This window comes from Bombina bombina, chromosome 4, assembly GCF_027579735.1.
Source record: "Bombina bombina isolate aBomBom1 chromosome 4, aBomBom1.pri, whole genome shotgun sequence".
NCBI classification, from domain to species: domain Eukaryota; kingdom Metazoa; phylum Chordata; class Amphibia; order Anura; family Bombinatoridae; genus Bombina; species Bombina bombina.
Genome location: NC_069502.1, coordinates 1207477578 through 1207497272, shown reverse-complemented (window position 1 = coordinate 1207497272; position 19695 = coordinate 1207477578). Strand labels below are relative to the sequence as shown.

General features: G+C 41.4%; 1 protein-coding gene across 1 annotated transcript in view; it reads right to left on the bottom strand.

Annotated features, from left to right (window-relative positions):
* MDGA1 (MAM domain containing glycosylphosphatidylinositol anchor 1) overlaps positions 1-19695 on the bottom strand; it is an 802309-nt gene that overhangs the window by 55202 nt on the left and 727412 nt on the right. The window contains exon 14 of the mRNA XM_053712693.1: positions 3221-3373. Within this exon, the coding sequence (XP_053568668.1) occupies positions 3221-3373 (153 nt within the window). The remainder of the gene's footprint in view (positions 1-3220; positions 3374-19695) is intronic.

Genomic DNA, 19695 nt, shown 5'->3' with positions numbered 1-19695 from the left:
ACTTTACATTTTCAGAATTTTGCCTATGTGGAAAATAAAACCTTTCTTAAAAACTAGGTTTTACTTTAGATTTTGTTTTATTTTTTAAATGTTTGTAAATAATGTTTTAAAATAAAGATAAGTCTGTTGGGGTTTTATTTCTACTGTATATACAAACAGAACTTAATGTTTGTAAGGAGTTCCACAACTTGACTATTTTGAAATAAATATTTTAGTTAATATTTGTTAAAATGTATTTTCTTTAATGTATCCTGGCTACAAAGTAATGAAAAAAAAAGTCACAGTACATAGGCAAATACATATTTTAGTTGGTAGATGTCAGAAGTCCAAAAATGCAGTTTAACTAATTTTTAATGGAGCGGTTGAGTTAATCATCAGAACATTTAACAGAAAATGAATGAGAGGCAGACAGGCTGGGTGTGAAATCTCATCCATGAAGTTGAGTGCTTTGCCTAGATGTCAGAAGGTCAGAGGTTAAATACTAGCGTTATGATTCAGTACCTGTATCAAAGCTCTCATTCTCCAATGACATAATTAGTTACACAACTGCTAAATATGCAAAGCACTCAACAGCTGCCCAAATGATTAAATGCTAATGAATCTAATCATCCATGAAAGCTGTTTGTTGCGAATATTTATTCCCAAGAAGCTGTCATTATAGAACAAGTAATTGTAAGACAAAAAAAAAAACTACAAAGAAAGTAATATCTTAACATCTTCAGTGCTGGTTTGGATTAGAAATCACAGGTGAATTCATCATTTAATGAGTCTCTAAATCATTAGACACAATAAAATGTCTGATAACAAAGGTATCACAACTTCTGCAAAACAATGTTTTCTTATTATACGAATAATTAGATTCAGGCTCCATCATAAAAGTGCAGAATGAAAATGCTTTCGTTTGTTAGACACAGATTATTGCATATATATTTTAAAACATTTCTTCTGAGATGCTGGTACGTGCTATGAGGTTTATGTCCCTTTAACTAATTAACACATTAAAACATCACAGAACTAACGTATGAACTGTGTCACAGCTGTGTGTTGTTGTTTGGGAATAAGTAATGACTGAACCTGATAAAAGAAATAAGGAGCTATAACCTTCACAGAACCATTCAACTCAACACAAGTCTATCACGCATATGAACAAGCACCATAATATGTTACAAATATAATTATACACAGTAGGACATTATGTGGAACAGACAGACCTGGCACACTCACATATGTGCTTCCCATACATTTGGTAGTAGAAGGACACACAGTAGGACGTTATGTGGAACAGACAGACCTGGCACAGTCACCTATGGGCTTCCCATACATTTGGTAGTAGAAGGACACACAGTAGGACGTTATGTGGAACAGACAGACCTGGCACAGTCACCTATGGGCTTCCCATACATTTGGTAGTAGAAGGACACACAGTAGGACGTTATGTGGAACAGACAGACCTGGCACAGTCACCTATGGGCTTCCCATACATTTGGTAGTAGAAGGACACACAGTAGGACGTTATGTGGAACAGACAGACCTGGCACAGTCACCTATGGGCTTCCCGTACATATGGTAGTAGAAGGACATACAGTGGGACATTATGTTGAATAGACAGACAGACCTGGCACACTCACATATGTGCTTCCCATACATATGGTAGTAGAAGGACATACAGTGGGACGTTATGTTGAATAGACAGACAGGCCGGGCACACTCACATATGTGCTTCCCATACATATGGTAGTAGAAGGACATTCAGTAGGATGCTACGTTGAATAGACAAACAGACCTGGCACACTCACATATGTGCTTCCTGTACATATGATAGTAGAAAGACACACAGTAGGACATTGTGTTGAATAGACAGACAGACCTAGTGCACATCTATGGGCTTCCCGTACATATGGTAGTAGAAGGACATGCAGTAGAATGTTATGATGAATAGACAGACAGGCCTGGTATACTCAACTATGGGCTTCCCGTACATATGGTAGTAGAAGGACATGCAGTGGGATGTTGTGTTGAATAGACAGACAGACCTAGTGCACATCTATGGGCTTCCCGTACATATGGTAGTAGAAGGACATGCAGTGGGATGTTACGTTGAATAGATAGACAGACATGGCACAGTCACATTTGTGCTTCCCATATATATGGTAGTAGGACGTTGTGTTGAATAGACAGACAGACCTAGTGCACATCTATGGGCTTTCCGTACATATGGTAGTAGAAGGACATGCAGTGGGACGTTACGTTGAATAGACAGACAGACCTGGCACAGTCACCTATGTGCTTAACATATATATGGTAGTAGAAGGACATGCAGTGGGACGTTATGATGAATAGACAGACAGACCTGGCACACTTACCTATGTGCTTCCCATATATATGGTAGTAGAAAGACATGCAGTGGGACGTTATGATGAATAGACAGACAGACCTGGCACACTTACCTATGTGCTTCCCATATATATGGTAGTAGAAAGACATGCAGTGGGACATTATGATGAATAGACAGACAGACCTGGCACACTTACCTATGGGCTTCCCATACATATGGTAGTAGAAGGACATGTAGTAGGATGTTATGTTGAATAGACAGACAGACCTTAAAAACTCACCTATGGGCTTCCCGTACATATGGTAGTAGAAGGACACACAGTGGGAGGTTATGTAGAGGGCTTCCCGTACATATGGTAGTAGAAGGACACACAGTAGGACTTATAATAAATAGGCAGACAGACCTGGCACACTCACCTATGTGCTTCCCGTACATATGGTAGTAGAAGGACACACAGTAGGACTTATAATAAATAGGCAGACAGACCTGGCACACTCACCTATGTGCTTCCCGTACATATGGTAGTAGAAGGACACACAGTAGGACTTATAATAAATAGGCAGACAGACCTGGCACACTTACCTATGGGCTTCCCATACATATGGTAGTAGAAGGACATGTAGTAGGATGTTATGTTGAATAGACAGACAGACCTTAAAAACTCACCTATGGGCTTCCCGTACATATGGTAGTAGAAGGACACACAGTGGGAGGTTATGTAGAGGGCTTCCCGTACATATGGTAGTAGAAGGACACACAGTAGGACTTATAATAAATAGGCAGACAGACCTGGCACACTCACCTATGTGCTTCCCGTACATATGGTAGTAGAAGGACACACAGTAGGACTTATAATAAATAGGCAGACAGACCTGGCACACTCACCTATGTGCTTCCCGTACATATGGTAGTAGAAGGACACACAGTAGGATGTTTTGTGGAATGGAGATCTGCTGGTCACATTGTACATGGGGCTGATAAGTCTGGCTTTGTCTCCATTGACTCGAGGTCGAGAAGCTTCAATAAACATGTAATAACCTGTTGGAAATAATCAGGAGATAATTATGGGGAAGGCAGCTGTCTATGAAATGTACTAAATGTTTATTGGTGGACAATCTGTTCCTAATGTACAATAATGTGATGGGTTCTCAGTATATTATTATAAAATTACCTCCATTATCTTCTCAATGGAGGTAATTTTTAATGTAATTATTTAAAGAATAACTGAATAATCTTGACACTTTTAAAATAAAATATTACAGCAATAGTAATGTAATAGGAACACATGCAACCATAACAAGAATCTAATTATTTGCAGTGCAACCACATAATTTGTAGTACTTGCATACAATACCTCCAGCTATGGTAAAATGAAACTCCAGTATGTCATTAATGTCCTGATTCAGGCAGGTAATCTGAGGACTGGGAGGTTAAGGTGACATCTGGGTAGCCATGGGGGGTCGGAGTTGTTCACAGATTGTCTGGGAACAAAGGTGTGTGCTGATCCTGGTTAGTTGAGGTTACAAACATGATAGTCGGGGTGCAGAAAGACATTTAAGGGTAGAGTTGGGCATTTTTGAATGTGGTTTAGGAATTCCCCAGTTTCATTTTATGAAACCTAAATATAAAGAGGGCAGGGAATGTGGCTGAAGACGCAAAATAGCAGAACTCCTTAATTGTAACAGTTAACTGTCATGCTCTATTCATTATTCAGATAGAGCCAGCAGTTTTAAACAACTTTCCACTTTACGTCTGTTTTGCAACACTATTTGTAGCTTTGTGATACAATGTTGTAAAACACTGCTGCCATAGAGTACTAGAGCCACGTGCACACTCCTGAGCTTTTATGAACCAACCTAGTTTTAGTCTTCAATAAAAGGAGAACAAAGCAAATTTGATAACAGAAGTAAATCGGAAAGTTGCTGCTCTATCTGAATCATGAAAGTTCAGGGTCAGGATTCAAACAGCTTGGCGCTCAGAGAGCTGGGGCACTGTGTATTGTGTCAGTGAAGACTTTGGGGCCCATTTATCAAGCTCTGTAAGGAGCTTGAGGCCCCGTGTTTCTGGTGAGCCTTCAGACTCGCTAGGAACACAAGTTATGGAGCAGCAGTCTAAAGACCGCTGCTCCATAACCCTGTCCGCCTGCTCTGAGGCAGCGGACAGACATCGCCGGAATTCAACCCGATCGGAATACGATCAGGTTCATTGACACCCTCTGCTAGCAGCCGATTGTCCGCGGATCTGCAGGGGGCGGCGTTGCACCAGCAGCTCACAAGAACTGCTGGTGCAATGCTGAATGCGGAGAGCGTATTGCTCTCTGCATTCAGCGAGGGCTATCGGATCATGTCCGACAGGCTTTTCATAAATAGGGGCCTTTGTGCTATACACGCCACTGCTGACTGGCTGAGAAGGTGGGTGCAAGGGGCACTCGTAGCATATGTGTGTATGCTGCACAAAAGCAGTCATACATTTTACTAGAAGTATATTAGAAACAATGCTTTTATTTCAATTTTAAATGCACCCACGCACATTTAAATTTAGACTTTTATATCCCTTTGAAGTTTAATAAAATGTCCCTTTAGTGCCAGCTAATGGCAAGTTGAGAGCTGATTTAAGTGTCATGGAAATAAAAGTGAATTTGCAGGAGATGTTTGTAAGAAGTTGTATTGGTTGTTGGGCTGTTTTAAGCAGATTTTTCTTAAAATATTGTCAGGCAGGGAGTTAAACATCCTGTGCTTAGGATAATCTGTCTTAGTGGGGCAGATGCAACATATTGTGTCTCCCGGACAGTTAATTACACATAATGGCCTGATCACATGACTTTTTATTTATTATCTGTTGACTTGCATTTTAGCCAATTAGTGTTGTGTTGTGCACAACACACTGGAGTGAGCACAATGTTATCTATATGGGTCACATGAACTTGCACTCCCCTGTTGTGAGAAGCTAATAAAAAAGCATGTGATAAGAGGCTGTCTTTAGTGGCTTAGAAACAGGCAGAAATTTAGAGGTTTAAATGTTATAAAGTTTATTAATATAACAATGTTGGTTGTGCAAAGCTGGGGAATGGGTAGTAAAGGCGTTATCTATCTTCTTACACAATGACAAATTTGGTATTAAATGTCCCTTTAACCCACACTGTGCAGTGATTGGGATAGCTTAGTGTAGAACACAGATTAGTCTTTTAAGAAAAAAGTATTTTTTACTGGGACCACATGAAGAAAACTATCTGTATGCCTGTCTATCTATCCATCTGTCTGTCTATCTATATCTATCGGCTTATGTGTCTGTCTGTCATCTATAAGTATAATAATAAATAATGTGTTTTTTAGTATTTGGAATACTGGAACATAATTCTGTGCTCATTGTATTATTGTATAATGTTTTTTTCATACCAAAAAGTTGAGAAAGATGGAGAATCAGCAACTTGATTTAGAATCACCTGCAGCTATTAATTACTAATGTATATTACAAAAGGATATTGCTATTGGGTACTATAACATAAACATACAAACAACAGAGCTGGAAAATGCTTCCCTCATTGTTGAATCTGGCTGTAAAAAAAGGGCCATCATTACCCACTATCCCCTAATCTCTGCAACATGGCAGAGGGGACTTAAGCCAGTAACAAATAGCAGTGTCCCCTGGTCACACTAACTGTGCTCTGCAGCACGGCAGAGGGGACTTAAGCCAGTAACAAATAGCAGTGTCCCCTGGTCACACTAACTGTGCTCCGCAGCATGGCAGAGGGGTCTTCAGCCAATAACAAATAGCTGTGTCCCCTGTTCACACTAACTGTGCTCTGCAGCATGGCAGAGGGGTCTTCAGCCAATAACAAATAGCCATGTCCCCGGGTCACACTAACTGTGCTCTGCAGCACGGCAGAGGGGTCTTCAGCCAATAACAAATAGCCATGTCCCCGGGTCACACTAACTGTGCTCTGCAGCACGGCAGAGGGGTCTTCAGCCAATAACAAATAGCCATGTCCCCGGGTCACACTAACTGTGCTCTGCAGCACGGCAGAGGGGTCTTCAGCCAATAACAAATAGCCACGTCCCCTGGTCACACTAACTGTGCTCCGCAGCATGGCAGAGGGGTCTTCAGCTAATAACAAATAGCACTGTCCCCTGGTCACACTAACTGTGCTCTGCAGCATGGCAGAGGGGTCTTCAGCTAATAACAAATAGCTGTGTCCGCTGGTCACACTAACTGTGCTCTGCAGCATGGCAGAGGGGTCTTCAGCTAATAACAAATAGCAGTGTCCCCTGGTCACACTAACTGTGCTCTGCAGCATGGCAGAGGGGTCTTCAGCTAATAACAAATAGCCATGTCCCCTGGTCACACTAACTGTGCTCTGCAGCATGGCAGAGGGGTCTTCAGCCAATAACAAATAGCCATGTCCCCTGGTCACACTAACTGTGCTCTGCAGCATGGCAGAGGGGTCTTCAGCCAATAACAAATACCTGTGTCCCCTGGTCACACTAACTGTGCTCTGCAGCATGGCAGAGGGGTCTTCAGCCAATAACAAATAGCCGTGTCCCCTGGTCACACTAACTGTGCTCCGCAGCATGGCAGAGGGGTCTTCAGCCAATAACAAATAGCAGTGTCCCCTGGTCACACTAACTGTGCTCTGTAGCATGGCAGAGGGGACTTCAGCTAATAACAAATAGCTGTGTCCGCTGGTCACACTAACTGTGCTCCGCAGCATGGCAGAGGGGTCTTCAGCTAATAACAAATAGCTGTGTCCGCTGGTCACACTAACTGCTCTGCAGCATGGCAGAGGGGTCTTCAGCCAGTAACAAATAGCAGTCAGTCCCCTGGTCACACTAACTTTGCTCTGCAGCATGTCAGAGGGGTCTTTATCCAGTAACAAAGTAACAAATAGCAGTGTCCCCTTGTCACACTAACTGTGCTCTGTAGCATGGCAGAGGTGACTTCAGCCAATAACAAATAGCAGTGTTTCCTGGTCACATTAACTGTGTTCTGCAAGGAGGCAGAGGGGTCTTCAGCCAATAACAAATAGCTGTGTCCTCTGGTCACACTAACTGTTCTCTGCAGCACGGCAGAGGGGTCTTCAGCTAATAACAAATAGCCATGTCCACTGATTGCACTAACTGTGCTCTGCAGCATGGCAGAGGGGACGTCAGCCAATAACAAATAGCCACGTCCCCTGGTCACACTAACTGTGCTCTGCAGCATGACAGAGGGGTTCTTCAGCCAATAATAAATATCTGTGTCTCCTGGTCACACTAACTGTGCTCTGCAGCATAGAAGAGGGGTCTTCAGCCAATAACAAATAGCTGTGTCCCCTGGTCACACTAACTGTGCTCTGCAGCATGGCAGAGGTGTCTTCAGCCAATAACAAATAGCCGTGTCCCCTGGTCACACTAACTGTGCTCTGCAGCATGGAAGAGGCGTCTTCAGCCAATAACAAATAGCAGTGTCCCCGGGTCACACTAACTGTGCTCTGCAGCATGGCAGAGGGGTCTTCAGCTAATAACAAATAGCTGTGTCCGCTGGTCACACTAACTGTGCTCCGCAGCATGGCAGAGGGGTCTTCAGCCAATAACAAATAGCAGTGTCCCCTGGTCACACTAACTGTGCTCTGCAGCACGGCTGAGGGGTCTTCAGCTAATAACAAATAGCAGTGTCCCCTGGTCACACTAACTGTGCTCTGCAGCATGGCAGAGGGGTCTTCAGCTAATAACAAATAGCCAAGTCCCCTGGTCACAATATCTGTGATCTGCAGCATGGCAGAGGGGTCTTCAGCCAATAACAAATAGCAGTGTCCCCTGGTCACACTAACTGTGCTCTGCAGCATGGCAGAGGGGTCTTCAGCTAATAACAAATAGCTGTGTCTGCTGGTCACACTAACTGTGCTCCGCAGCATATTAGAGGGGTCTTCAGCCAATAACAAATAGCTGTGTCCCCTGGTCACACTAACTGTGCTCTGCAGCATGGCAGAGGGGACTTCAGCTAATAACAAATAGCCGTTTCCCCTGGTCACACTAACTGTGCTCTGCAGCATGGCAGAGGGGTCTTCAGCCAATAACAAATAGCCGTGTCCCCTGGTCACACTAACTGTGCTCTGCAGCATGGCAGAGGGGTCTTCAGCCAATAACAAATAGCCGTGTCCCCTGGTCACACTAACTGTGTTCTGCAGCATGGCAGAGGGGTCTTCAGCCAATAACAAATAGCTGTGTCCCCTGGTCACACTAACTGTGCTCTGCAGCATGGCAGAGGGGACTTCAGCTAATAACAAATAGCCGTTTCCCCTGGTCACACTAACTGTTCTCTGCAGCATGGCAGAGAGGTCTTCAGCCAATAACAAATAGCAGTGTCCCCTGGTCACACTAACTGTTCTCTGCAGCATGTCAGAGGGGACTTCAGCTAATAACAAATAGCTGTGTCCCCTGGTCACACTAACTGTGCTCTGCAGCATGGCAGAGGGGTCTTCAGCTAATAACATATAGCAGTGTCCCCTGGTCACACTAACTGTGCTCTTCAGCATGGCAGAGGGGTCTTCAGCCAATAACAAATAGCTGTGTCCGCTGGTCACACTAACCGTGCTCCGCAGCATGGCAGAGGGGTCTTCAGCTAATAACAAATAGCCATTTCCCCTGGTCACACTTACTGTGCTCTGCAGCATGGCAGAGGGGTCTTCAGCCAATAACAAATAGCCGTGTCCCCTGGTCACACTAACTGTGTTCTGCAGCATGGCAGAGGGGTCTTCAGCTAATAACAAATAGCTGTGTCCGCTGGTCACACTAACTGTGCTCCGCAGCATGCCAGAGGGGTCTTCAGCCAATAACAAATAGCAGTGTCCCATGGTCACACTAACTGTGCTCTGCAGCACGGCAGAGGGGTCTTCAGCTAATAACAAATTGCTGTGTCCGCTGGTCACACTAACTGTGCTCCGCAGCATGGCAGAGGGGTCTTCAGCCAATAACAAATAGCTGTGTCCCCTGGTCACACTAACTGTGCTCTGCAGCATGGCAGAGGGGACTTCAGCTAATAACAAATAACCGTTTCCCCTGGTCACACTAACTGTTCTCTGCAGCATGGCAGAGAGGTCTTCAGCCAATAACAAATAGCAGTGTCCCCTGGTCACACTAACTGTTCTCTGCAGCATGGCAGAGGGGACTTCAGCTAATAACAAATAGCTGTGTCCCCTGGTCACACTAACTGTGCTCTGCAGCATGGCAGAGGGGTCTTCAGCTAATAACATATAGCAGTGTCCCCTGGTCACACTAACTGTGCTCTTCAGCATGGCAGAGGGGTCTTCAGCCAATAACAAATAGCTGTGTCCGCTGGTCACACTAACCGTGCTCCGCAGCATGGCAGAGGGGTCTTCAGCTAATAACAAATAGCCGTGTCCCCTGGTCACACTAACTGTGCTCCGCAGCATGGCAGAGGGGTCTTCAGCTATTAACAAATAGCCGTGTCCCCTGGTCACACTAACTGTGCTCTGCAGCATGGCAGAGGGGTCTTCAGCCAATAACAAATAGCTGTGTCCGCTGGTCACACTAACTGTGCTCCGCAGCATGGCAGAGGGGTCTTCAGCTAATAACAAATAGCCGTTTCCCCTGGTCACACTTACTGTGCTCTGCAGCATGGCAGAGGGGTCTTCAGCTAATAACAAATAGCCGTTTCCCCTGGTCACACTAACTGTGCTCTGCAGCATGGCAGAGGGGTCTTCAGCTAATAACAAATAGCCGTTTCCCCTGGTCACACTTACTGTGCTCTGCAGCATGGCAGAGGGGCCTTCAGCTAATAACAAATAGCCGTGTCCGCTGGTCACACTAACTGTGCTCCGCAGCATGGCAGAGGGGTCTTCAGCCAATAACAAATAGCCATGTCCCCTGGTCACACTAACTGTGCTCCGCAGAATGGCAGAGGGGTCTTCAGCCAATAACAAATAGCAGTGTCCCCTGGTCACACTAACTGTGCTCCGCAGCATGGCAGAGGGGTCTTCAGCTAATAACAAATAACTGTGTCCGCTGGTCACACTAACTGTGCTCTGCAGCATGGCAGAGGGGTCTTCAGCCAGTAACAAATAGCCGTTTCCCCTGGTCACACTAACTGTGTTCTGCAGCATGGCCAGTACTCTGAGTATTGCATAAAACAGACATAAAACGGCTAATGAAGCGCAGGTTGTAAAATGTAAGAAGTAAACACCCTCCGTGCTCTTTATTGATATTTTATGAACGACGCTCTCACTGTCACATAATAACAGTAAAGTGCTATTTAATGGCATTGCCGGGACAAGACTCTGGACTGCTTGTTGCTTATTAATGGAAATACGGTGGTACACTTTAACTCCTTGCCGTCCAGACTGGGTTAACTATTTTGCTGCCTTAAAGCTCTATGTTTTGTTTAGTTTTTGTCATAACTACAATTTATTGTTTGAAACTTTATTAATAAGGACAGACTAGAGAAATGTTGCATTCTTTATTTCTAAACAAATTCTCTTCTTTTCCCATGTGCTCACAAGAAGTTGCACACCTGAAATATGGTGCTCTATTTGAGGACATAGCTAGTGACTGGAGCATACACATGTATTCTGGCTTCTGATTGGCTCGCAAGGTGTCAATAAAATAAAGATTCTTGATGTTTCCCCGGAGTGTGTTCTTTTTAGTGTGCACTTTGTAGCTAAACTTGCTGCATTATGGTTTGATTCCGTTTTATTTAAAGGGACCGTCTAGTCAAAATAAAACTTTCATGATTCAGATAGGGCATGACATTTGAAACAACTTTCCAATTTACTTTTATTATCAAATGTGCTTTGTTCTCTTGGTATTCTTAGTAGAAAACTAAACCTAGGTAGGCTCATATGCTAATTTCTAAACCTTTGAAGGCCACCTTTTATCTGAATGCATTTGACAGTTTTTCCACAGCTAGAGGGTGTTAGTTCTTGTGTACCATATAGATAACACTGTGCTCATGCACGTGAAGTTACTTAGGAGTCAGCAATCATTGGCTAAAATGCAAGTCTGTCAAACGAACTGAGATAAGAGGGCTGTCTGCAGAGGCTTAGATACAAGGTAAATACAGAGGTAATAAATATATTAATATAACAGTGTTGATTATGCAAAACTGGGGAATGGGTAATGAAGAGATTATCTATCTTTTTAAACAATAACAATTATGGAGTAGACTGTCCCTTTAATACAACTTTTGACCTGAAACAGCATCAAGTCCTTGGTAAAGTGGAGAGTCTAGAATGTAAATTGTGAATGATTATTTATTCTTTAACATGTATCACTGTCCAACTATTTGTTTTGCAAGCACCCTTTACAGATATGGATATTTGTAGCAGCTTTTGTAGTTTTGTACAGCTGTCTTAAAGGGAATTAGTATATAATATATATTTAGCAATATTTTCTTATCTAAAAAACAAAATGCTGTAACAAAAACTTTTATACTTGCAGGCCAGTTACTCTGTAGGAGCATCTGCACCATGTATAGGAATTCAGGATGGCTGGCAACATGTGGGTGCTATAATATTTTCATGAAGCTTGCTTGATAATCCCCCACAAGCCCCTCTGGGTTAACAAGGGTCATGGGAAGGTGATACAGTGACAAAGGAAAAAAAAGTGATATGGGTTACACATAATAATGTGGCTATAATTTATAGTGACATAAATAGCTGCAACATATAATTTGTAGGGTACCCAAAGCTATTATAGTCAGATAATGTATATTGACGTGCCAGGAACAATGGCTGGAGTAAATTACGTCTTCTGCAGGACAGGAAAAGGTCAAACTATTAAAGGGCACATGAGATGTGAATGAAACACATAACAGGATCTGAATATCACTGTCTTCAAGAGATCAAATGTACTGATATAGAATTACATACATTCGAATATTTAAAGAATAGGATCATAAAAATAATTTTTTTGCAAAGCTAGGAGTGTATAGATCTGCTAGATCAGGGTTCTTCATATTACAGATCAGAACCATTACTGGGTCGCAACGCCATGTTTACTGGGTCGTGACTTGTGTGTGTGTGTGCGTGTGTTGTAGGAAAGTGTATGTGTAGTGTGTGTGTTATATGAGAGTGTGCGCTGTATGTGTGTTAAATGAGAGTCTGTATGGTGTGTGTGTGTTGTAGGAAAGTGTATGTGTAGTGTGTGTGTTATATGAGAGTGTGCGCTGTATGTGTGTTAAATGAGAGTGTGTATGGTGTGTGTGTGTTGTAGGAAAGTGTATATGTGGTGTGTGTGTTGTATGAGTGCGTGGTGTATGTGTGGTGTGTGTGTTGTAAGAGTGCGTGGTGTATGTGTGGTGTGTGTGTTGTATGTGTGCGTGGTGTATGTGTGGTGTGTGTGTTGTATGAGTGCGTGGTGTATGTGTGGTGTGTGTGTTGTATGAGTGCTTGGTGTATGTGTGGTGTGTGTGTTGTATGAGTGCGTGGTGTATGTGTGGTGTGTGTGTTGTATGTGTGCGTGGTGTATGTGTGGTGTGTGTGTTGTATGTGTGCGTGGTGTATGTGTGGTGTGTGTGTTGTATGAGTGCGTGGTGTATGTGTGGTGTGTGTGTTGTATGAGTGCGTGGTGTATGTGTGGTGTGTGTGTTGTATGAGTGCGTGGTGTGTGTGTTGTATGAGTGCGTGGTGTATGTGTGGTGTGTGTGTTGTATGTGTGGTGTGTGTGTTGTATGAGTGCGTGGTGTATGTGTGGTGTGTGTGGTGTGTGTGTTGTATGTGTGCGTGGTGTATGTGTGGTGTGTGTGTTGTATGAGTGCGTGGTGTATGTGTGGTGTGTGTGTTGTATGAGTGCGTGGTGTATGTGTGGTGTGTGTGTTGTAAGAGTGCATGTGTTGTATGAGAGTGTATGTGTGATATTACCTTTTATAATACTTTCAAGTTTGACTACAATCAGGAATAAAGTACTCTCACATTGTAGTCACTTTTAAAGCAAAAAAATAGGGCCGTGAAGGTATGTGGTATCATGGCTATCTGCCACTAGTAGGGACTAACACTAGACAAAGAGGAAAACATCAATGAGATGTATACTACAGGTGAAATCAGATTAGACGCTGATAATGAGTTAGATTAATAAGATAGAGCACTTGCACAAGGTGCCCAATACCTGATATTTCACATCAAACACAAAGTGGAAAAAATAAATAAATTGCAAAACGTCGGAAAAATTTCCAGGGCTGATCTGATTTCCCAGTCTGGCCCTGGCTCCAGTGATAATCATGGTGAGTGAATCACAGTTATGACCAAGAGCAGGTATAAAACTTTTGGAATTCTCATTTTTGAAGTGAGTCTTTAAAAGCAAGAAATTAGTTTCACAAGGGGTTTTATTGAGTCTAACCCATTGTCTTTTAAAAATCAACCTAAACAACCTTTATAAAGTAGTAAAAAGACATTAATATACAACCATACGGCTAGATTACGAGTTGTGCGTTAGGGTAAAAAAGCAGCGTTAAGAGGTCCTAACGCTGCTTTTTTAATCCCGCTGGTATTACGAGTCTTGAAGGTTTAGGGGCACCGCACACTTCTTTGGACTTACTGCAAAACGACTTACGTTAACTTCGTAAAAAAAATTTTCTATGAGACTTCCATAGCGCTGATATTACAAGTCTATCCTGGGAGGCCAAAAAGTGAGCGGTACACCCTACCCCGTCAAGATCCCTAACGCATTTAAAAGTCAGTAGTTAAGAGTTTTAAGAGTTAAGAGTTTTATGGTACAACGCCGTAGCATAAAACTCATAACTAAAGTGCTAAAAAGTACACTAACACCCATAAACTACCTATTAACCCCTAAACCGAGACCCTCCCGCATTGCAAATAATAAAATACAAATACAAATATACAAATTTTAACCCCTAATATGCCGCTCCGGACACTGCTGCCACCTATATTATATGTATGAACCCCTAATCTGCTGACCCCAACATCGCCGACACCTACATTATATTTACTAACCCCTAATCTGCCGCCCTCAATGTCGCCGCTACCTACCTACACTTATTAACCCCTAATCTGCCGCCCCCAACGTCGCCGCCACTATAATATACATATTAAACCGCCGCACTCCCACCTCGCAAACATTAGTTAAATATTATTAATATAGAGTAGAGAAATTATTAAAACACTTTATTTAACATATATACTAGAATAGACGAACAAGATCAAATTGGATCAACAGAGAAATGGGTATGTGTCTTCCATTACTCTATATTACACAAATGAATGATCCAAAAGAAAATTTAAAATCAGGCATAAAAATGGGCATGTGTGGTCAGACAGGGGCGTGAGGATACCCACAATTATCAGTATGTGGCATGTAATGTAGGGTGCAGCAAATTCATTCAATGCATACAGGTCTATGCGCTCAAAGGCGTCCTCCTACCTGCGTACTGCTGGGATTGAACCCAGTCAGCTGATTGCTAGCTTAAAGCCTGTATCTTAATCACATACCAAGCACATCAAAGTGAAGAAATATATCATACTGGTATCAAATTGCTTGAGAAAACCGTGCACATCAAAGTGAAGAAATATAACAAACTTGTATCATACTGTTTGTCACTTACATACAAAACTTAAATCTAGAGTCGCTAGTTATTATATTATAGCATACACTATATGTCTAAGCCCAGACATCCACATTGATAATGTTACCAAATTCACTCTCAGTGTATAGTTTCTTACTGAGATAGTTGGTTTAAACAACCATTTAATTAGAGCATTCATTCAAAGTTAGCGTTAGCGAATACTATGCTGGTGTAAGAATTATCTTTCATTCAGTGTAGCGTTATAGATAATAGTTGAGTACTGACGGTTGACTATGTCAAATTAATTAAACTCAGTAACGGCTGCTCAGCGATACCAAAACCGCTACAGATTGTCTATTATTTCATTAATTATGGTGATATAAAGTATCTTAAAAAGCTATTGTTAGTCGAGGGTTCAGGGGCCCCCAAGCTCGTGTCTAGGCCACGTGGTGAGCGTGGGGGGCCCTGAACCCTCGACTAACAATAGCTTTTTAAACAAACCGCTACAGATTGTCTATTATTTCATTAATTATGGTGATATAAAGTATCTTAAAAAGCTATTGTTAGTCGAGGGTTCAGGGGCCCCCAAGCTCGTGTCTAGGCCACGTGGTGAGCGTGGGGGCCCCTGAACCCTCGACTAACAATAGCTTTTTAAGATACTTTATATCACTATAATTAATGAAATAATAGAAAATCTGTAGCGGTTTTGGTACCGCTGAGCAGCCGTTACTGAGTTTAATTAATTTGACATAGTCAACCGTCAGTACTCAACTATTATCTATAACGCTACACTGAATGAAAGATAATTCTTACACCAGCATAGTATTCGCTAACGCTAACTTTGAATGAATGCTCTAATTAAATGGTTGTTTAAACCAACTATCTCAGTAAGAAACTATACACTGAGAGTGAATTTGGTAACATTATCAATGTGGATGTCTGGGCTTAGACATATAGAGGGGTAGTTATCAAGACGTCTACTTTACCTGCCTTTGCCGGTTCAATACGCCCGCCTAAGCTTGCCTACCATCGCCTCCGCGGACCTGCAAAATTTCGCCTAAGTTATAAAAAAAACTCTATCTTAAAACTCTAAACTTATCACTCATCCGATCTCGCTGCTCTTCGGCTTTTTTACAGCTTTCTTGCTAGCCTGTCACTAAGCACCCACACTAAACTACACTGTTCTACCCCCTATACCGGCACCCCCTAAACCGCCACTCCTAGACCCCGCCGCAACTATAATAAATGTATTAACCCCTAAACTGCCGCTCCCGGACACCGCCGCCACCTATTATACCTAGTAACCCCTATCCTGCCCCCCCTATACCGCCGCCCTCTATAATAAAGTTATTAACCCCTATTCTGCTGATCCCGGACCTCGCTGCAACTAAATAAATAGTTTAACCCCTAAACCGCCACTCCAGGACCCCGCCGCAACCTATCTTAAACTTATTAACCCCTAATCTGCCCCCCTACACCATTGCCACCTATAATAAACTTATTAACCCCTAATCTGCTCCCACTACACCGCAGCCACTATAATAAAATTATTAACCCCTAAACCTAAGTCTAACCCTAACCCTAACACCCCCCCCAACTTAAATATTAATTAAATAAATCTAAATAATATTTATCTTATTAACTAAATTAATCCTATTTAAAACTAAATACTTACCTTTAAAATAAACCCGAATATAGCTACAATATAAATAATAATTATATTGTAGCTATTTTAGGATTTATTTTTATTTTACAGGCAACGTTCAATTTATTTTAACTAGGTACACTAGCTATTAAATAGTTATTAACTATTTAATAGCTACCTAGTTAAAATAAAGAGAAATTAACCTGTAAAATAAAAACTAACCTAAGTTACAATTACACCTAACAATACACTATACTTTAATAAATTATTTCTATTTAAAACTAAATACTTACCTGTAAAATAAACCCTAAGATAGATAATAATTACATTGTAGCTATTTTAGGATTTATATTTATTTTACAGGTAACTTTGTATTTATTTTAGCTAGTTAGAATAGTTATTAAATAGTTATTAACTATTTAATAACTACCTAGCTAAAAGAAATCCAAAATTACCTGTAAAATAAATCCTAACCTAAGTTACAATTAAACCTAACACTACACTATCATTAAATTAATTAAATAACTTACCTACAAATAACTACAATTAAAAACAATTAAATAAACTAACTAAAGTACAAAAAATAAAAAAAGCTAAGTTACAAAAAATAAAAAAATAAGTTACAAACATTTAAAAAATATTACAACAATTTTAAGCTACTTACACCTAATCTAAGCCCCCTAATAAAATAACAAAGCCCCCCAAAATAAAAAAAATGCCCTACCCTATTCTAAATTTAAAAAGTTCAAAGCTCTTTTACCTTACCAGCCCTTAAAGGGGCCTTTTGCGGGGCATGCCCCAAAGAATTCTGCTCTTTTGCCTTTAAAAGAAAAATACAACCCCCCCCAACATTAAAACCCACTACCCACATACCCCTAATCTAACCCAAACCCCCCTTAAATAAACCTAACATTACCCCCCTGAAGATCATCCTACCTTGAGTCGTCTTCAGCCAGCCGACCATCGATGGAACCGAAGAGGAGATCCGGAGCGGCGGAAGTCATCATCCAGGCGGCGCTGAATAAGTCTTCCATCCGATGAAGTAATCATCCAGGCGGCGCTGAAGAAATCTTCCTTCCGATAGAAGTCTTCATCCAGGCGGCGTCTTCAATCTTCATCCATCCGGAGCCATCTTCAGACGAGCTGACGCGGAGCCATCCTCTTCTTCCCGACGACTAACGATGAATGGATATTCCTTTAAGGGACGTCATCCAAGATGGCGTCCCTTCAATTCCGATTGGCTGATAGTATTAAGGTAGGAAAAATCTGATTGGCTGATTCAATCAGCCAATCAGATTGAAGTTCAATCCGATTGGCTGATCCAATCAGCCAATCAGATTGAGCTTGCATTCTATTGGCTGATCGGAACAGCCAATAGAATGCGAGCTCAATCTGATTGGCTGATTGGATCAGCCAATCGGATTGAACTTCAATCTGATTGGCTGATTCAATCAGCCAATCAGATTTTTCCTACCTTAATTCCGATTGGCTGATAGAATCCTATCAGCCAATCGGAATTGAAGGGATGCCATCTTGGATGATGTCCCTTAAAGGAATATCCATTCGTCGTTAGTCATCGGGAAGAAGAGGATGGCTCCGCTTCGGCTCGTCTGAAGATGGCTCCGCTCCGCTCCGGATGGATGAAGATTGAAGACGCCGCCTGGATGAAGACTTCTATCGGATGGAAGACTTCTTCAGCGCCGCCTGGATGATGACTTCATCGAATGGAAGACTTATTCAGCGCCGCCTGGATGATGACTTCTGCCGCTCCGGATCTCCTCTTCGATTCCATCGATGGCCGGCTGGCTGAAGACGACTCAAGGTAGGATGATCTTCAGGGGGGTAGTGTTAGGTTTATTTAAGGGGGGTTTGGGTTAGATTAGGGGTATGTGGGTGGTGGGTTTTAATGTTGGGGGGTTGTATTTTTCTTTTACTGGCAAAAGAGCAGAATTCTTTGGGGCATGCCCCGCAAAAGGCCCTTTTAAGGGCTGGTAAGGTAAAAGATCTTTGAACTTTTTTAATTTAGAATAGGGTAGGGCATTTTTTTATTTTGGGGGGCTTTGTTATTTTATTAGGGGGCTTAGATTAGGTGTAAGTAGCTTAAAATTGTTGTAATATTTTTTAAATGTTTTGTAACTTAGCTTTTTTTATTTTTTGTACTTTAGTTAGTTTATTTAATTGTTTTTAATTGTAGTTATTTGTAGGTAATTTATTTAATTAATTTAATGATAGTGTAGTGTTAGGTTTAATTGTAACTTAGGTTAGGATTTATTTTACAGGTAATTTTGTATTTCTTTTAGCTAGGTAGTTATTAAATAGTTAATAACTATTTAATAACTATTCTAACTAGCTAAAATAAATACAAAGTTACCTGTAAAATAAATATAAATCCAAAAATAGCTACAATGTAATTATTAATTATATTGTAGCTATCTTAGGATTTATTTTACAGGTAAGTATTTAGTTTTAAATAGGATTAATGTATTTAAGTATAGTGTAGTGTTAGGTGTAATTGTAACTTAGGTTAGTTTTTATTTTACAGGTTAATTTCTCTTTATTTTAGCTAGGTAGCTATTAAATAGTTAATAACTATTTAATAGCTATTGTACCTAGTTAAAATAAATTGAAATTTGCCTGTAAAATAAAAATAAATCCTAAAATAGCTACAATATAATTATTATTTATATTGTAGCTATATTAGGGTTTATTTTAAAGGTAAGTATTTAGTTTTAAATAGGATTAATTTATTTAATAAGATAAATATTATTTAGATTTATTTAATTAATATTTAAGTTAGGGGGGTGTTAGGGTTAGTGTTAGACTTAGGTTTAGGGGTTAATAATTTTATTACAGTGGCGGCGGTGTAGGGGGGGCAGGATAGGGGTTAATAAACTTATTATAAGTGGCGACGGTGTAGGGGGGGCAGGATAGGGGTTAATAAACTTATCATAGGTGGCGACAGTTTAGGGGGGGCATGATAGGGGTTAATAAACTTATTATAGGTGGCAACGGTGTGGGGGGGCAGATTATTGGTTAATAAGTTTAATATAGGTTGCGGCGGGGTCCAGGAGAGGCGGTTTAGGGGTTAAACTATTTATTTAGTTGCTGCGAGGTCCGGGATCGGCAGGATAGGGGTTAATAACTTTATTATAGATGGCGACGGTATAGGGGGGCAGGATAGGGGTTAATAGGTATCATGTAGGTG